The sequence below is a fragment of the Hordeum vulgare genome, chromosome 2H (genome assembly GCF_904849725.1).
Source record: "Hordeum vulgare subsp. vulgare chromosome 2H, MorexV3_pseudomolecules_assembly, whole genome shotgun sequence".
Taxonomy (NCBI): Eukaryota; Viridiplantae; Streptophyta; class Magnoliopsida; order Poales; family Poaceae; genus Hordeum; species Hordeum vulgare.
The window spans coordinates 12,803,335-12,822,274 of NC_058519.1; the positions used below are offsets into that span (position 1 = coordinate 12,803,335).

Consider the following 18,940-nt stretch of genomic DNA (forward strand, 5'->3'; position numbering starts at 1 on the left):
CGAAATAGATGTTGTACATTTTCTTAATGACAATAAAACATATTTTTAAACAGCACAATTTTTTTTCCTATAATCATATTTTCAAATACACGGTAACATTTTTTGAACTTCCCTGAAAAACTTCTTCAAATAAAACCTCCCTAAAAAACACAGTAACCTTTTTAAAACTTCGTAAATAAAAACTTCCCTTAAAATATATTTTTGAATACACATAATTTTATCTTTATGTTCCCACAAAAACTTACTCAAAAGAACTTCCCTAAAAAACACTTACCTTTTGAAACTTCCCTAAATAACTTCCTCGAAAAAACAACTTTCCAAAATACTTATTTTTTAGTTACACAAAGGTTGCAAGTTCTCGATACAATGACGTCGCACTCGAGGTGCGGGTAGGGGATGATAAAAAAGTTATGAAAAAAATTAAAACATTTCTTTAAAAATTTGTGAACAATTTTTAAGTGCCGAATGTTTCAAAATTCAAATAATTTACTAAATTCAAAAAATATTATCTTAAACATGAGAAACATTTTTCATAGCATGTGAAAAACTGTTGCAATTCCTAACATTTTTTGACAAATATATTTGGCCAAGAAGAGAAAACATGAACATTTTAACTCCTGAACAATTTTAGAAATGCACAAACATTTTTTAAACTTACCCAATTCTTGTTGTGGTATAGTGAGCCGTCTGAAATTCTTCTTTGTGAGAGTAACATGTTGTCCTGGTCGGTATTGTATTATTCCCGGTGTGTCAAACAAGTCTAGGGTCCAAAAAAACTGACATTGATAAGTTTAGAATGCCAATTTTCGAGATTCAAAGTTCAGGGTTTGAATTTGTTTTCTTCTACAATTTCAAGGTTTGTTTTGGACTTTTCCTGAACACTATGTGTATTTTGCTGAAGAATGTGGGGAACTGATAAAGTCGAATGTTGATCTAGAAAAAATAAATTACATTCTGATTGGTAGACCGCCTAAGAAATACTACCAAGATGAAGGTGCACCACCGTCCTCGCCCCTCCTTTGCCAGAATCGGGCAAAACTAATTGTACTAGACAGTGAGATAGTTGTCGTGGTAATGTCCCATAAGACTAGCGCACTAGAACAACAACCGTCGATGATTAAGAGACGCGTAGATCGGAAGGATCCAACCGGAAGGCAGAAAACAAAGACCGGGTCAGAGTAGAGACATCAAAGACAACACACCTACCGAATCCTATGAGGTCTGTAGGAGAACCTTATTCCATCTTCAGGGAACGTGGCTACGCGATGAGAACCTTATTCCATCTCCAAGGAGCTGCTGCCATATCGTCTTCCTGAGCAGACACAAACCGTAACAAAACCAAGAAAAACATCTAAAACCGAAGCCAGCCCGCTGGGAAGTGCCAGGATCTACCACGCCCTGATGGCCCTAGGGCTACCGGAGACGAGGCAGATCGTCGCCGACTACGACGAGTAACAAATGAAACCTAGTTTTTGTTGGAAGAAGTAGCATCCTATTATCAACAATAGCCTAGAAAGGCTAAGATTCTGTGAAGAATGAGCAAATTTTTTTCATGAGCGAACCAATTTATGGTTGGAATGTTAGAAGGACAATGGTATACCCAGCCTATCAGGGTTCAAGTCCTAAACTTGACACTCGTGTTCGTATTTTCCTGAATTTATTTAGGGCCTTTTGGCGATGTGCGTTCGGGGGGGGGGGGGGGGGGGGGATGTGCCAGCTAAGCTTTTCGGAGGTGCTCATAGAAGTAGGGTTTATGTATGAGTGTATGTATGAGTGTTTGTATAAAAAAAAGTGTTCTTAAGAAACAATGCAAAATAAAAAACTTGTGTGGGATACCGCTTTAACATTGAATCTACAACAAGCCCAAAGCCTTTTTTTGCTTGTCTCTAGTTATGGTAGATAACAACAACAAAACATAGATATAAAGTCACTGGGTTTTGCTTCGGTACACCCACTCTAAAAGTTTGCACGAATTTGAAGTTACTTAAAAAGGCTATCAACATATTAGCCTGCAGACCAAACATATCGAATAGATTGATTTGGATACGTAAGACTATATTATCTTTTTATTATTATAAAGGAATACCTTTTAATCTCCGCTTTTAATTTGTATCAAAATTCGGTAAATTTTTCCAGGGGGTGCAGTGAAGCAAAGCTGAAACTCACATGCTTTGAATACATTATCACCCCCCCCCTGTCACTTCACCACTTGGGCATCTCTGATGGCTCAGATTAGTTCATTACCCCAAGTCAATTGAACCACAGCTCGGGTCTATATAGGCGAGGCGAGCAAGCATGGATGTCTACCTTTGCGTATGTAACTTCAATTAAACCTCTCTGAGTAGTCCACATTAGCAGTAGCGTTCTCTTTTTCTTTCCCTTTATTCAGGGGAAGTCCACATCAGCCTTAGGCGTGCGCCATTCCTTTATTTTTGGCACCAGGCACCATCGATCTTCGAAACTGAACACCATTCCTTTATTTTTGGCACCAGGCACCATCTTCGAAACTGAACTCCTTCCTCTTGTGGGGATTCAAACTGACCAAGATTGCGTTCAATTAATTTCTGTAAGCAATTAATTGGGCTATAAAAAAATAATTGGTTTATATATATGTTGAGGCACGCCGCTTGAGCTACCTAGCTTGCTCTCCAGTGATGAAGAAACTGGGAGGCCCAGGAATAGCACAACAAGGTGCTGACAAGATGGAATAAACCACCGGACTGAGTAGTTTCTCTTTGCTTGTTCTTGTGCTGCCTCAGTTTTGAGCAGGCTTTTGTCTGTAATAATAATCTAGCTTCTGAACTTGTAAGTTGCTCCGAACGTGTTAAAATTAATTGGTCTAGTTATTCAGTGGTGCTATATATCTTCCTGTGGACAGGAACTTTGGTGCCAGGTCATTCTCCAGCCGTCCTCTCTGCCCTCGAAAATGACATTACAGCACCAAACTTAAGCCACCAACTCTAATGAATGGATCATGTTTCCCGACAGTTAGTTTCAGCAGAGGAAAGTGACCTTGCTAGTTGCTATCGAAGTCAACCACACCAACCCTTTTCAAGCGTGCTCACGGCCACAGACTGGGAGTTGTTGGAGCTGAACCCAAGCTTGCGAGGCACCGAGATCGTGCGATGATTGGTGGCCAGTCATGAACATACTTGGTACGATGTCACTTATGATCAGTTGACACCGATCGATCACTATGCATATATGAGTTGTGAGGTCAAGAGACAAGCGAAAGTGAGATAACCCAATACTATGAAGTCCTTTCATGTCGATGTTTCTGTCCATCCTTCTTGTAAGAAAACGTTATTTTGCACATATTTCATTGATCTTGTAACTCAAGGGTGCAGCCAGCGATTGAAAGACTTGCATTGTAAGTAGGCACTGTACTACACAGTAGCACCAATTTGAATTGCCTTTTCGCATGGACTACACAGTAGCACCAATTTCCACTGGACTACACACTTGCATGCGCTCGACATCACATGCTAGCTGGAATGGCTCTTTCATTGCCTTTTTGCCTTATCAATAGGAGCAACTAATTTGCTTCTTATCGTTTTGGTGTCTGGTGGCAGACAAGACTACAACAGGGCTATTGACACGCAGCGCTTGTCATGATGACATCTGCATGGCGTCAACTACTCCCAAAAACAACTATGCAAATCTATCTTTTTTTTCGTTGCCAGAAAGTCATAATTTGACATGTAGGTGCTAGAATTTGGACATATATATCTTTATGCTGCAAGAAAAGATCAAATGGAGGAAAATAAGCAAGTTTTGACACATGTTCAATCGACTGGTTTATGACAAGTGAAACATGTTGGAAGAATAGTTACTAATGGTTGCTCTCGTCTACACTCTTGGGCAACTTGATGTTCTCGACATCATTTTCTTCATCCTCACCACTCGGCTACAGCTGTGGAAATTAGCCAAATTCTCATATACCAAAGACAACAACCAAAATAGAAAAAATAAGTAAAACAAATATCAAACATACCACCACATTCAAGTCATTGTGTGCACCCTTCATATAACTTGCACGACAAACCAAAGTCTCGAGCATCGCCGGTTTTAGAGAAGTCCTATAGTCATCTTTTAATTGTGAGACGTTGCTAGGATTTCCCTTAGCAATCAAGCAGCGAATAATAAAAATAACAAAATAAGTCAAAGAGTTATATTGAATACTTCATCCGTTTCAAAATTCTTGTCTTAGATTTGTTTAGATATGAATGTATCTAGTCAAATTTTAGTATTTAGATACATTTATTTATAGATAAAGTTAAGACAAGAATTATGAGATGGAGGGAGTACTAGTTAATCTACACCTCGTCAAATCTCTACGCTCACCTATGCAAAGTGAATGATAAAAATCTTCAAGCGATGAATCATGTGATTGTGGCTTAGCAAGATCCCCATCATAAGGCACATGAATAGCACGACTAAAATAATACAGAGATATAGTGAGAGCATTTATGTGCAACCTGAACGACACTCTCAGATTAACACGATCAGAATATAACGGAAGTGTTGCACAAAATGATTTGACAGATTGTCATACTGATAGTGATAATTGGCCAAGAAACCTGTCAAAAACCCGTGTTTTCTGCAATGATACTGAATTATTCCCTAATACCCGCTTCTCGTACCTAGATGCTCCATTGTCATGGTTGTTATGCCTAGTCACATTAACAAACTTAAGAGTTATGTCCAGACTTCCTACCCTTGTGTTGTGGGCACTTGGAGGACCCTTGACCTACTTGACCCACTTCATCGCAAGTAAAGCATTCATATGTGTCCTAGTCTTGACCTGTGTTCTTCTTCTTACCCTTCTTCTTCAAGTTGGTAGTATGTACCGCGTTTTTTCCTTGAACTTGTAAAACTTCTTCTGTACCACATTGCGGTTAGAAGATCCCTCAACGCTTTTGACGTATGAGTACTTCGCTATGGAATTCTCTTCTACACTCAGTCTCAGATGACCAATGACATTCTCAACTGAAAACTTCCGTCACCGGCGTTTCAGATAAGCAGAAAAACTCCACAAAGAAAGGGAAGCAGCAATTGAGCATCCCGAGACAAATTTGTCCAGTATCTCACATGTAAGGAGTTCGAGCTGCTTAATACTACCTCTGCATCACAATATATGACGTTTTAGCAGCTTAAATAAACTGCTAAAACGTCATATATTGTGATACGGAGGGAGTAATATATTGTAGCATGCTGCTACAAGTTCGTTTCTTAGGCCACATTGTTGGGGAGCGTCTGCGCCATACACCTTGGCAGCGCCCTGCGGATGAGCCAGCCCAGCACATGAGGTGAGACATGCGCTTTTTGGGATCCTAGTGCCAGTACGAACATTTTTTTTAATTATTATTCACTTTTTAATCTTTTTTCCTATTTCTAGAAATATTAGAAAAATATATTTGCAGTTTTTATTTTGCTAAAAACTGCCTGATGTGCCCCTAAAAATTTGTTTCATGCAGCGAAAATGTTTTCGTGCATTACATTAAATGTTGATGACATTTAGAAAAATGTTTACACCATTCAACAGTAATGTTCAGATATTTAAAACGTGTTCATGAAATTTTTTAAAAAACGCTCACGGTTGTAAAAAGATGTGTAATTTAATATATAAAAAGTTCATGCATATAAAAAATGTCCATAACATTTGAAAAAATCGTGACACTTAAAAAATGTTTAAATGTTTCACAAAAGTTTCCTCAAATATGAACAATTGTATGCGCAATTGCAAAAAAAGTGCTCATGACATATAAAAATTGTTCACTCTTTTATACAAAAAGACATGGAAAAGTAAACCGAGGAAAGGAAAGGGAATAGGATTTTGTCAAGGAACAAAAAACATGAATGAAAGATGAAAAGATATGATAAACTGGTAAAAAATATGCTGTAAAAGAAAAGGAATAAGCTCAATGGAAACTGTATAGAACCGGGAAAAGCTTGGCAAAAGAAATTGTGCCAGCTGACTCCATGAGTGATTCTTCAATCTCATAAAGCGCGAGATATAGCTTTTGCGACACCATTGAACAAGCTTCCACTAGAACTTCGGGAGCAACTAGTTGGGGGTTACCCCTTGCCTGGGTGTTCGAGCACTGACATCTGTCACACGTTGGACGTTTCTCCTACGGGACATTTTTTTACTCTTTTTTTTAGTTTTTTTCCAACTCTTTTCTCCTGTTTTTATGGGTTTGTTTTTCTGTTTATCCAGCTTTCTCGGTTGTTGTTTGTCAGGAGCACGGGTGTGTTGTGCTTCTACATGAACCATATGTGTGCTTACCCGTGTGAAGCATAATGCTTCTTCACCCCCGTGAGGAGCAATTGTGTGCTTCATTCCAGAGCACAGTTATGCTTCTGTGGGAAGCATAGTTTAATCGGCATTGGAAGAACAATTTAGTTTCGTGGGGAGCACAATTGTGCTTCATCCAAGGGGACACAATCTAGTGCATTTGTGAGCATAGTTGTACTCTCACAAGAAGCAGAAATGTGCCTCCCCACGGGAGCACATGTGTGCTTCTCTTGGGCAGGAGCACAAGTTAGTACTAGTTGAGGGCATAGTTTAGTTCAAATGGAAAGCACATCTTATTACTAGCTGGAGGATAGATTTCATTGAAAAAAGTTCGTCGAAAGCTATGAAGATAGGATCTAGTGTCACAACCCTAAGTCTCCTAATAGCTTTCACAACCTGGACTGATGGGCTTATAAATTGAAGAGGAATGATAATGTGCCCTCTATAGAGCCTATTAAAAATAAATAATACATGTTTCTAAGTAAATTACTTGTATAAGAAAATGTTAGAAAAAAAACATTGTAAAAGATATAGGAAAATATTAGGTTTGATAATGACGAAATTTATTAAATGTGTAATAAATTGTTGATCTGCCTAAAAATAAATGTTCATCTTATATTGAAATTGTGTACAAATTCTTATATATATATATATATATATATATATATATATATATATATATATTAAAGTGTATACTTTTGAGAGTAGTTATTCGTTTCTGCTATATTCATGTGATTTTAAATATATTGTATTGTTTCCTCTCGAAAACACAAAATGAAAAATGTAACGTGTAAAGTGTAAAGTGTAAAACAAAATAGAAAGAAAAAAAAATACTCATCCACACAGGCGGCCATATCGGATTGAAAAAAAATATGTTAACATTTGAACGCGTCCCATTTTGGGCCTAGACCTAGCCGTCATGATTCAATAGAATTGCCTTAGCACCTGATATAAGAGTGTGAAGTTTTGATGGACGGGTACATTGGTGCACCTTATTTTAAATGATTCAAAAATAATAGTTGCAAGCTCAAAATAATAATAATAAAATATGTGAAATTATACATATTTGTGACAGATCTGTAAAATTTCTTTCAAAAATATTATTGTCCGCAAGCTGCACAGATATAACAAAAATCCGGCCAAGGCACAGATATAACAAAAATCCGGCCAAGAAGTACAAAAATGGCCCAATTACATTTATGTATTTGTCTTTTTGTATACTCCACATATGAAAGTATGTTGTTACGAAATTTTTCATGAACGTGTTATATACATTTTTTGTATGTAAAAGAAATCGATTTTTTTGTGATGTGAAATCATGTTTTTTCCAGTCCTCCTCTGAGCCGGTCCTCCATTTGCCTTTTTCGATAATTTTTTATTAATTCATCATGGTAAATTTAGTTTATAGATTATGGCGGTTTTAGTATTTTGTTCATTGTAATTGTAGTATTTTTACCATGGAAATTGTTTTTACATAAACCATGGAAAATTTTAGTGCATGTATCATGTCACATTTAAGTAATTCACCATGGCGATTTTAGTTTATGGTTCATAGCAATTTGAGTCATTGATCATCCATTTTTAAAATAATTGATGACAAAATTCTTTTTAATTAGGAATCATGTCAAAATTATTTCATGGGTCATGTCAAAATTTTGTAATTCATCATGGTAAGTTTAGTTTCTTAATTCCCCTTTCTATAAATGTCAAAATTTACTTTGAATCTAGAAGAAAATGTAGTTGAAACATATCATGACAACTTCAGTGTAACCACCATAAAAATTTATGTGCAATAGACATGATAAGTTTTAGACAAAACAAAGATGTCGGCGAACCATATCGATACGAGATCTAGTTTCGAAGATCTCGCTGGAACGGATTTAATAACGAAAATGAATTTTAATTGGATTTTTTATTTAAGAGATAAAACATTTTAAAACTGAAAAACTAAAAAATTCACGTTGATATCATCAGTTTTGTCATTTATGCATGCAAGCGGTGACATGGCACCATCTGTGGTGATGAAGGCATTTGGTTCAAGTTGCTTTTGTGCCACAGCGTGTGCCTCATAGCTGCAGGCCGGGAAAAATAACATATATGCTTTTTTGATCAATCGTAAAAAAACATAGTCAAACTTCTAATGTCTTTTGTACTAATTGTATGCCCGATAGCATGCTTATCATTCTCTAAAATACAATTTGCTTTGTGTTTTTTAATTTCTTTTAAAGACGTTCATCGCGTTCATGTAGTGTACAAGCATTGTTTGTGCAATTTTAGAAAAAATGAGCATACCATTCAAGAAATATTTGTGGCATTTAAAAATGTTCATAACATTGAAAGAAATCATGTTTTCCAAATTTATTCATACAATGTAAATAAATCTTAGAATGATCTAAAATTTCGTTTGTAGATTCAAAACAATGTTTAGGACAACTAAAAAATGTTCATGACATTTAAAAAATGTGCCAACACAGAACAGTCATTTGCGCGTTTTAAAATGTTAATGGAATTTATTATAAAAATGATAGATGTGTGTTAAGAAAATGTTCACCGTGTGTGCATAAAATGTTCAGTGCGCATTTGACAAAATTTGTAAATAAAGGGAGAATATCATACGGAAACCAATATTCAATGAAGACTTTATGGAAACCCTATTTTTAAGTTTTAAAAAAATCTAAAAAAATCTGAGATGTTAAGAGGATGATGTTTTATCGCCACAGAAAGTTTCAAGTTGAAACACATTATGAAATGTGAGCTACGAAAAAGACAAATTTCAGTCTTAAATAGTGACATTACTATTTGGCACTATTCAAAGCTGATTTTGTGAGGGTTTTTTCTCGACATGTATTAAAAATATGCAATGCAAATTTAACAAATGTTCAACATTTTATTTAGAAAATGTTCAATATATATTTAAAAAAAGCCCAATGTGTACCTAAAAAATGATTAGCATGTATACGAAAAATGTTCAACGTGTAATAAAAAGGTTGGCATGTCTTTGAAAATAAAAAAGTGAAAATAAAGAAATAAATTGAAAAGGGAAACTAATAAGAATCAATAAAAAACAGGGAAACAAAATTAGTTCAACCTTCCAAAAACGGGGTGAAACTAAAACCGTTCAAACCGGAAACAAATTGCTCACATCACAAATGTTGTTGAGCCGGCATGTAGGGCGGTCGCTTCAAGCGGGGCGTTGTACCGTCTCATAGTAGGTGAGATACAACATTTGCAGCGTCAAATAGGATGTCTGGGCAACATAATCCAACCTACTACACATAGACCATTGAGTTGGGCATGCCGATCATAGTTCTCCCACGGGATGACCTAGCCCAGGTACACATCGATCATTCACCATAGGCGATGGCATATGCTTCCTCCTCCCTCCTCCCTCGCTTCCTCCGCTTCACCACAAGCAATGCAATGAGGAAAGCACGAACTAAAGGAGGGGGAGAGTTACGAGGAATGGATGGTGGGGCAAGATCGGCGGCGGTTGTTCACGAAACGCCATCTAGAGAGTCTAGGTAAATTAAACAGTAAAGAGCATAGATAGTGTGTAAGTGGCGTACATAACTCGAGAGAATAGGAAATTAACCAACCTTTAGCTTCTACAAGGGTATCGACACTCATATCCTTCTGCCATGCACTTGGAAAGTGTTGTGGTAGTTCCCCTCACTTGGTGATAACCAACACTCCTTTAGATTTGCAATTGGGCAGTGGCTTGGGAGTTGTTGAATCCTCATAGGGGTCTCCCCCGGGACCTGCACTAGGTTGTTGAATCCTCTACCAACTACCAACAGAAGTTGTCCATGGGATGCATAGCCGAGTGGCCAATTTGGTTGGTTATGTTGGGGCAACTCCATGTCGTGGCTCCTCTAGGTGCCCTAGAGGTTTCTCCTTTGGCGGTCAATTGTGAGCAAGATGTGGGCCGATGACCCCTCTGGCAGCTGATATTTGTGCCGATTGTGGCCTTGTCTTAGGTGGAAAAGATGTCGGTTACCGATTGTGCTCAGTCCAAGAAGTGCATATCATCAACCGGTGTGTGTACACACCATATGTAGTATGTGAACATGTTTGCAACAATGTGCTTGGTGTACATTTGTGGTTTCTCCTGGTAGAAGTCCTGCTAATGTCGGTGATGGCAACATTTGTCAGTGGTGTTTCCTTATTTGAGGCATCACCGAGGAGTTTGTCCACTCTTGCAACCTAGAAATGTAGTCTCGGATGAAAACCAAGATCCATCTCATTTGATCAACGATAGCAACGTCCGCGGTGTTGTTACTTCAATGAAAGCATCATTTTCAGAGACATGGTCCTTTGGCATGTGCACCTGGTTTCTGTTGATGTGGCTGGTCAGGAACCAAGGATGGGGGTGAGCATGGCGCCTACGATATGCCATCCGTCTAAGGTCGATTGGTGGCGGTGTGTAGTAGGAGCACTCTTGCCATGGGAGCATCATACGAGTCATAATGTTTGTTCTCTCATGACCACAACGACACATGCCGACTCTCCTTTGGATATATCTTCTCGTCCCAGTGTCGATGAGGTTGGCGGACATGTGTGTGGCTAGCACGAACGATGTGATGGAAAGAGCGCGCTTTGGTAAAGTTGTGATGAAGTTGAAGTGGTCTTGCCATGATCGTGATTTACAGTGTACAACTTTGCGGCTTTTTTCCACGTTGTGCTTTTCTGGTTGTCTTGTGGTGTATTAGGCGTAGTTTAGCCTAGGTGGCGTGTCCTTTGAGCAGATTATCCCTCCAATAAACCGAGTGTCGGCCATTAACTTCTTCTTCTATCAATGACATCTTAATACGTCGCCTACACATTTTCTTTTCTCTTTTTTTTTGAGTCTACCTTTTTCTCTTTCTTAAAAACAGTTTTTTTTAGACAATGTGTATGGTTGTTCTGTTGGGCCTTCTGTGGACTGTTGGGATTATAATGCAGCCCAATGCATGCAGGCCTATCGTAGACCAGGGAATGGCCCGGCCCAAGCACACGCCATCAGCACCATGGGCGATGACGTCACATGTTCTTCCTCGCCTCGCCTCCTCCACTCCTCCACCACTCGCGGAAGGAGAGGAGGGAATGGAATGGATGGTGGGGCGAGATCGGCGGCGGGCGTTCCCAAACCGCCATCCATTCAGAGAGAGGAGAGAGAGGGAGGGAGCAGGGCCAGGATTTGCGGGCACAAATAGCATACCAATCCCTCTCCCCTCCCCCGCTGGAAGGTCTAGACCAAAGCAAAGGAAGGAAGGAGGAGGAGGCTGGATTGGAAACCCTATTTCCAATTCCTCCCTCCTCTCTCCCTCAATCCCCTCCCTCCTTCGATCCCTCTCTTGCCCGGCGACAGCAAGCCGCGCGCCGGAGGAGGGCCAAGAAGCGTTCTTTGGACGGGTCGGCCGGCGGCGGGAAGGAAGGCGGCGCTTCCCCCCGCGGATGCGCGCGTTCCATGGGCGTCCAGACACCGCTGACTGCCTTCTTCTCGTAGCGCGCGCGTCGAGGAGGGTCGGGCGGGGAGGGCGACGGGACGAGGCGGGCGAGAGGGGTCGGGAGGAGCCAGCGCCATAGCTCCCTCTTCTTTGATGGGCATTCCGTTCCAGCTCCAATCCCAACAGGTACCATCCTCATCATCCTCCCTTCCCACCCTGCAGTTTTTTTTTTCTCAACACTAGTGGTGCTACATTCCCAATCTCTGAACCTGAAGGTGTATGTGCATCATAGCTGATTTTTTCTTCTTTTTATTCGTAGTAGAATGTATGATGATACCTCTGTATGTTATTCGTAGGATCAGCATGCAAACATCATTCTTAATTTTCGTGCAAATTTACCGGTTGTGTTTCTGAAAGATGGAAGAAACATGTTGCCCTGAAAGGCATTTTGCTGACAGTTTTCATAACTTCAGAGTTCAGAGCATGCAACTTCCATTCAGAATTGTCGAGCCTCAATCCAAAATTGAAATATTCAAAATCGTGTTTCCCGATGTATATCTTCATAATCTGCGCGGCTCTTCACTCCAAAAAGTGCACTTACACAATACATAACCATGCCAAGCAGCTTAGGTGCAATCGACATCTGGTTCAGGCACCAAATCAGCATCGAAAGTCCTGGATTTTTATCGTGTAGTGCACATACACCTACACATCCACACCACAAGCTAGAGAATTTTCGGAGCCATGAGAGCCTCGTGTAGCACCGGCAGATTCTTCTACCACGGAATCTGCAGGCGTCTGTGTAGTAGGGATAAATATGGCACATTGTGTTGATCATGGGCGGGTGGCAGTGAACATCCTCTCTCCCAGTATTAAGCTAGAAGCACATGCATTATAATGTAGCCACTAGAGTTTCCGTTTGTGCTTTGATTTAACTTTTGAATGTAAAACATTTACAACTACCCAAAAAAATTAAGTTCTATGTGATTCGATTAGTAACTTATCCTCCCTTTTTTTTCTCTTTTTGAAGGGAATGCACCAAGCGAAGGCCCTACTAGCAGAAAATAAAATAATGATCAAAGTATGTATAAATTATTTACATGTACAGACTAGGAGCTTAGCACATACAGTCGGCAGTGTCCTCGCTATCTGTTTGACTAGTTCTAACTCTTAATATTTGTACATCATGTAGAAGGAATCTTCTCCATCTGAACCCGTTGGGGGGGAAAAACCTGTCAAAAATGCATCCACTCCGAAGCCAAATATGGCAACTGCTGCCAAGGGTGATTAATTCTCTCAAGAGGCTTCTCACCAATATTTATATATTTATTCTTGTTTGCCCAATATTTCTACATTTTGCTTGTCAGATATTTCTACAGTTTGTTTTTTTAAATGTACAAGTAATTTGAACTTTAAATTGGTAACATGTTATTGTATACATTATACTGACATACACGTAGAATATTTTAAGAATATCTTACGTTAATCTGGTGAGCAGAATGGAAATTAATTGTATGGTTCCACCACAAGGTAGTTGCACATCAGAGGTTGCCTCTTTTACGCTAGTATTCTAGGCCACAAACCTTCAAAAGGTACTATTCCTTGTTGATTTTTGGTTTCATACTATGACACCGCTGGAAATGGCAGAATCATTTTTGTCTTCTATTCAAACGGTCAGAAACTTGATCTGATCACAAAATATTAGACACGTCCATATTGCAACTTAGACTTTTACATATTTGACATGACATGGATGGCATTGTTTTCCCTTGTTCTTTGATTTGAACTCGTTAGCATTATTCTTGTTAGCAGAACTCATTGGCATTGTGAACATCGTAGGCATTGATGGAGAGCAAAATCCGTATCCCTGCTCCCTGACTGCCTTGTCATGTAGATCAAAATTATTTGAGATTTTTGATTGACATTTTTTCTGCAGGTTTTCCTTGTTGTCAGTTGTGTGCTTAATAAACCTAGCAAATGTTTCATGCTTCTCTGAGAGAGATGTTTCATTGCTGATGACTAGTACTGTTTTCTGGTAACCTGATTGCAGTTAATGCTATGGTCGGAAATAGGACATGGTTTGGAGGGCTTTTTAATGGCTCGGGTAAAAGGCGTCAAGTCAGTGCCGACAAGAACTTTGAAATGACCCCTCTTCAGGTAAAGTTGTATTAGGATTAGCATGTGGAAACACACACTATGTTTCAACCTTATTCTCCCAAATTTCTTTCACGATTTGATTTTTCTGTAGTAGAAGTCTTGGTTGCCATTTAAAGTAACAAATGCAGTATCTGGCTAGTTAACTTTGCAACAATTCGGATGATCTCTTGTTTTATGATATGTTTGCAAAATGCCTTCCCTTACTGTTCTTGCAACTGAACCAACATTCTTTTAACTACTCAGGAACAGCGGATGCAAAAATTAAAGGATAGGCTAAACATTCCTTTCGACGAGACCCGACCGGATCATCTGGTATGAAATGCAATAGACAAAATTTACACTCAGTTAATTAGTTATTTTCCCCATTTCTACGATACCGACTTCCAATTGACAATTTTATCTCTACTGTATATGTTTCGGACTGTGGTTGTAGAAATCCCTTAAGGCTCTTTGGAAAATTTCCTTTCCCGAGACAGAGCTCACAAGCTTAGTTTCCGAACAGTGGAAAGATATGGGTTGGCAGGGCCCAAATCCTGCTACTGATTTCAGGTACTTCTAGTTCTAACTGTATGATTTATTTTTTATCTTTGAGAAAAGAGGGGGTTGGCCTCCTAGGAAACCAATACTACAAAGTTCAGTACATAGAAGTAGTCATCCCAGCAAAGTTAATAATTGCATTAGTATGGCTGTAGTAAGTTTCAAACCAAAAAGTCACTTTGGAGGACGGGTGCACTGGAGCCCTATATTTTGAATAGTGCCAAAATGCTATTTTGAAGTTTCAGAAATTCCGAAAACAAATCAACATGTCTATATGGATGTATATTACATATGTGTAAATTTTGATGCTGAAATAAGTAACCATGTAAGTTACACAAAAATGACAATCGGGATTTTGGAAAGACGACAGTGCATGTATTTTTCACTATTTAGAAATCACCATTTTGTCATTTTTTATAGCTCACATGTTTATTTATTCTATCACCAAACTGTACACATGTGTAATGTACATCCATATGATCACGTAGAAATCTTTTTGAAAAATTTTAAACCTTAAATGTGATCTTTTAACTATTTAAAATAAGGTCATCCAATGCACCCGGGCACCAAAAATCCACTCTAGTTTCAAACAAGTGAACTTGGCAAGCAGACTACATCTATGTTGAACATTCATCCCTGAAGTCCTTGCGGTGTGGGACCTGCTGAAGTAGTTTGGAGGCCAGACACGGTCAATTGTGGGTCTTCCGCTTCTACATCAAAACCCAGAAGCTTAACCAGTGATAAACTAAAATAATAAAGGGTCTCGTCATCAGCCCAGCCGAAACATGCATAGTTCCAATCTTTCCGCATAGTCAACAAAACAGGTGCTGACCCAATCGAAACCAGATGCTTTTTTTGTCGTGGTCAAAGGAGCAGTGGCGGAGCTACACACAAACAAAACAATGCCATGGCCCGCCCATACCTAGACCAATATACAAAGGAGTGAAGGTAAATTTGTACCAAATTTCGGGATCCCCTGTAGCCTAACCCGCCTGGCCCGCCCAACATTTTAACTGTAGCTTCACCAGTACAGAGGAGTGCAGCCATGCTCCCAGAAGATGATTGACGTTCATGGGTGCCGTGAATCCAAACGTGTGAGAGGGCAAGAGAAGAAAATATGGTCTAAATCTAAATCGTGGCTACAGAACTGACATATCCTTGAACCCATCCAACCTCTGTTTCAAAGTCCCCTTGTTTAAAATACTTCTCCAAGAGACCAGCCAAAGGAAAAAAAAACTTTCCCTGAATAATACTATTGATTTTCCAAAAAAAAGAAGATTCTACTGAAAACTTCCCACCAGCAGTTAACCTCCACTGGTATAGTGTTGCTGCAAAAAGACAGTAACTGAACCCATAATTGATAAGTTTCTCCCAACAAAGTTTGGCAAAAAGAAATCCTGTTACAGCCATTAGGAAGAACCTTGGAGACTGGAATCCTCTTGCTAAAGGCAAGATTGTACAGCCACTGGAATAGATTTGGCTAGTGTCAGAACCCAGCCAATCATCTTACCGAAAACTCATTCCTGTTATTACCCAGCCTCCTTTGGTGTCAGTCATCATAAGAAGACACCTAACCTCATCAGACCAGCCCAAAAGTTATGAATTGCCAGTTTGAATTTAACTTGAATAAGGGTCGAGTTATGCAAGTATTCGTTCTTCAACAGTGTTTGTCATAACCTACACTCAAACTGTATTGTTAGTTTGCCTATCTATTTGAGATGTGTGTTTTCTCTGTTCTTTAGCTCACTAGCTATAGCTTATCTGTTCATATGTGGAACAAAGATCTTAGAAACGGTCTCATTTTGATTTTCAGGGGCTGTGGTGTTGTCTCGCTTGAGAATCTTTTATTTTTCGGAAGAAGATACCCGGTATGCCATCTCAAGCAAAATGAAGTCAATATTTTAAACTTCTTATGTGCTGAGAAAAGTGGCATTCGGCTGCTTCATAATGACATACTCTATGCTGTTGCTGCTTGCCTGGTTCAACATGCAGGCTTCTTTCCAGAAATTGTTGCTGAAAACACAAGGATTGCGAGCCACATGGGAATACCCCTTTGCGACAGCAGGCGTTAACGTCTCACACATGTTGATCCAACTGTTGGAGCTTAATTCAGGTATACACACTACATGATAAAAGATCTTCCCATGTATATGACACATAAGTGGTACATGTATATGTATGAAACTCTAAGCCTAAGCCTACAATTACATGGCCTGTATGCACTGTATCAGTACTGGTCAGGCCATTAAATCTAGTGGTGAGGGTACACGTACCATGTGCTACATCCACACAAGTTAAACCACTAGATCAGCATAGAACCCCAGAATGATCTGGTGCTGGCCCTCAGTAGGGATATTTTTATTTTTTAAATATGTGGAATCTTCTAACTTGATTATGACAATTTAATCACAAGCATTTCAATAAACATACATACAGCTGGCGCTAACTGCTAACTGATGGCCAACAACAGTCTCATTGTGCTGTGATTAGAGTGGCCCCGCTATTATTACCTGTGTACATACATACAGCATCGGTAGGTCTCGCCAGAATCATTGAGCCGATGGCCAATAATTCCAAAATTTCTATGATTTGCACAAAGGCCTTGCTTGATTGTTCATGTGCTGTTTGAATGCAAGTAGTTGGCTGCAATTACTGGATCATTGTTGGGTTCATAATTGGTAGTAGATGTACTGTTTTTTTCTTGGTTCATCTAACATATAGAATTGGTCAATGCCACAATCTATCATTGATGTTACCAACAAAAAAAATAATACCATTGACGTCACTCTCTTTTCTGTTTTTGTTTTAAACTCTGGATGCGCAGCGCGGCCAAAAACTTTGCCGGGGATTAACTTCGTCAAAATGTTGTCCGGTGAGCTCAGACCTGTCATGATTCTTTTCCTGGTTTCGAGTCGGTCTCTTATTCTTGGAGAAACACTAACACCTCGTGTGTTTTGCTAATGTCCTCAGAGCACGAAGAGGCGTTCGACATCCTGTACTGCATTGCCTTCGAGATGATGGACGCTCAGTGGCTAGCGATGCGCGCCTCCTACATGCAGTTCAATGTAAGAACATGCTTTCTTCCTCATAAATCAAAACATGTTATGCCATTGTTAATCTAACCGAACTAGGACGAACAAGTTACTGACGCTGCCTGAGTGGATCCACCAGGATGTGCTGGAGGCAACGAAGGCGCAGCTGGAGAGGGAGCTCTCTCTGGAGGACCTCCAGCGGATCCAGGACCTGCCGGCTTACAACCTTTTGTTGAAATGAAATAGGCTTGAGAGAAAAAAGAAAAGAAATATAAACCTGGAAAATGTATGTTGGTTTCCTTCTCTCCTGTGTAAACTGATGATTAAACAGGCAGAGTTTTGCTATGAAATCCTGCGATGTTTTCGGCATCACAGCCTCTCTCAACCATGTATGTTGCTTATAAAGAGGAGTGCTGCGTGTTGCGTGCACAATCTGCCGTACGATGAGCGCCTCGCACGGCATCCCGCACAAACCCTACGACGGTGATCCGTGCCGCGGCACGGAGCATTTCGCTTTCTGTTTTCCTTCCTTGATCCTGAAGTTACCTGGATGTGAGGGGCTTGAGTTCATAGACTTCTCGTTGGGGAATTCTTGCACATATGAAAATGGGCACTCGGTAGCGACGTGGAGAGGGTGCTGAGTCTCTATCTCCGGATTTCATCCGAGATATACTATGTAATGGACTTTATTGTGATTTGATCGACGAAGCGCAGCCCATTACCTTGAAAAGAAAAATGCGGAACTGACGAATCGAGAAATTTATTTTTTTCCTGGGTGATGGATGAAATTTGAGCGGGCAGTTGTACAGGCTGGAGACGCCCTCATTGTGAGCTCATGAGTCATGTATGCAAAAACATTTCACTGCATTGCATCTTGATTTTTTTTCTTAAAACGCAAGAAAGAAAAGCAAAAATAGCTACTCCCTTCGATCCATGTTAATTGGCGGGAGACTTGTATAGGATCTGACCTTTAGTTGAGATTGTGGAATCAACACCAAAATTTCATATTTAGACAATTTAAAAATATCTGATATTTTTTTGACAAGATACCTGTCCCCGCCTTCTTTGTCCACGCGCTCCCGTCGCCGGAGTCTTCCCGTCCGCCTCGGCAACGGGTCAGCATACCAGTACACCAGGCCGAGGTGGCACTGAGAGCACGGCGTCCCCCTCCCCTACCGTGATGTCACACTGCCGCACGACTGGCATTTGGATCCGAAGAGGATCAAAGTGTCAGCGGTGCTGCGGTCGGCACGGGTGCATGCGTAGAAGGTGAGGCGCCGGCGGCAGCAGCTAACACCAGAGCAGCGGCGCATCCCCGTGTACGCTACAGACTCTTCCGAATGGGAGACCTGGTTTGCATGGGAGCACGAGGAGCAACTCCGGTGTGGCATCCGCGTCATGGTGGCTGGACCGCCGCCGCCCCTCGTCGTACGCGAAGAAGACAAAGAGGCGGAGGCCGCGTACCAGAACGCGCAAGCGAGGAGGAAGTG

General features: G+C 40.2%; 1 protein-coding gene across 2 annotated transcripts; it reads left to right on the plus strand.

The window, feature by feature from the left end:
- Window positions 1-11,354: 11,354 nt before the first annotated feature.
- Window positions 11,355-17,835, plus strand: LOC123424447 (ELMO domain-containing protein A). Of its 2 annotated transcripts, XM_045108069.1 has the most exons (11): window positions 11,355-11,910; window positions 12,755-12,805; window positions 12,917-13,007; window positions 13,775-13,881; window positions 14,125-14,193; window positions 14,315-14,430; window positions 16,232-16,286; window positions 16,411-16,531; window positions 17,243-17,290; window positions 17,389-17,483; window positions 17,590-17,835. In XM_045108069.1, the coding sequence occupies exons 1-11, from the start codon at window positions 11,878-11,880 to the stop codon at window positions 17,689-17,691; spliced, it is 888 nt and encodes a 295-aa protein (XP_044964004.1). In that variant the 5' UTR covers window positions 11,355-11,877; the 3' UTR covers window positions 17,692-17,835. The 2 variants fall into 2 exon arrangements, with proteins under 2 accessions (XP_044964004.1, XP_044964005.1); XM_045108070.1 differs by lacking the exon at window positions 12,755-12,805.
- The last annotated feature ends 1,105 nt before the right edge of the window (window positions 17,836-18,940 follow it).

Excerpts from the sequence above, each read along its gene's own strand:
- LOC123424447 (XM_045108069.1), top strand. The coding sequence starts at position 11,878 with ATGGGCATTCCGTTCCAGCTCCAATCCCAACAG. Across the intron at positions 13,882-14,124 it reads TTGAAATGACCCCTCTTCAG|GAACAGCGGATGCAAAAATT; the intron begins GTAAAGTTGTAT and ends TTAACTACTCAG. Across the intron at positions 17,484-17,589 it reads CCTCCTACATGCAGTTCAAT|GATGTGCTGGAGGCAACGAA; the intron begins GTAAGAACATGC and ends TGGATCCACCAG.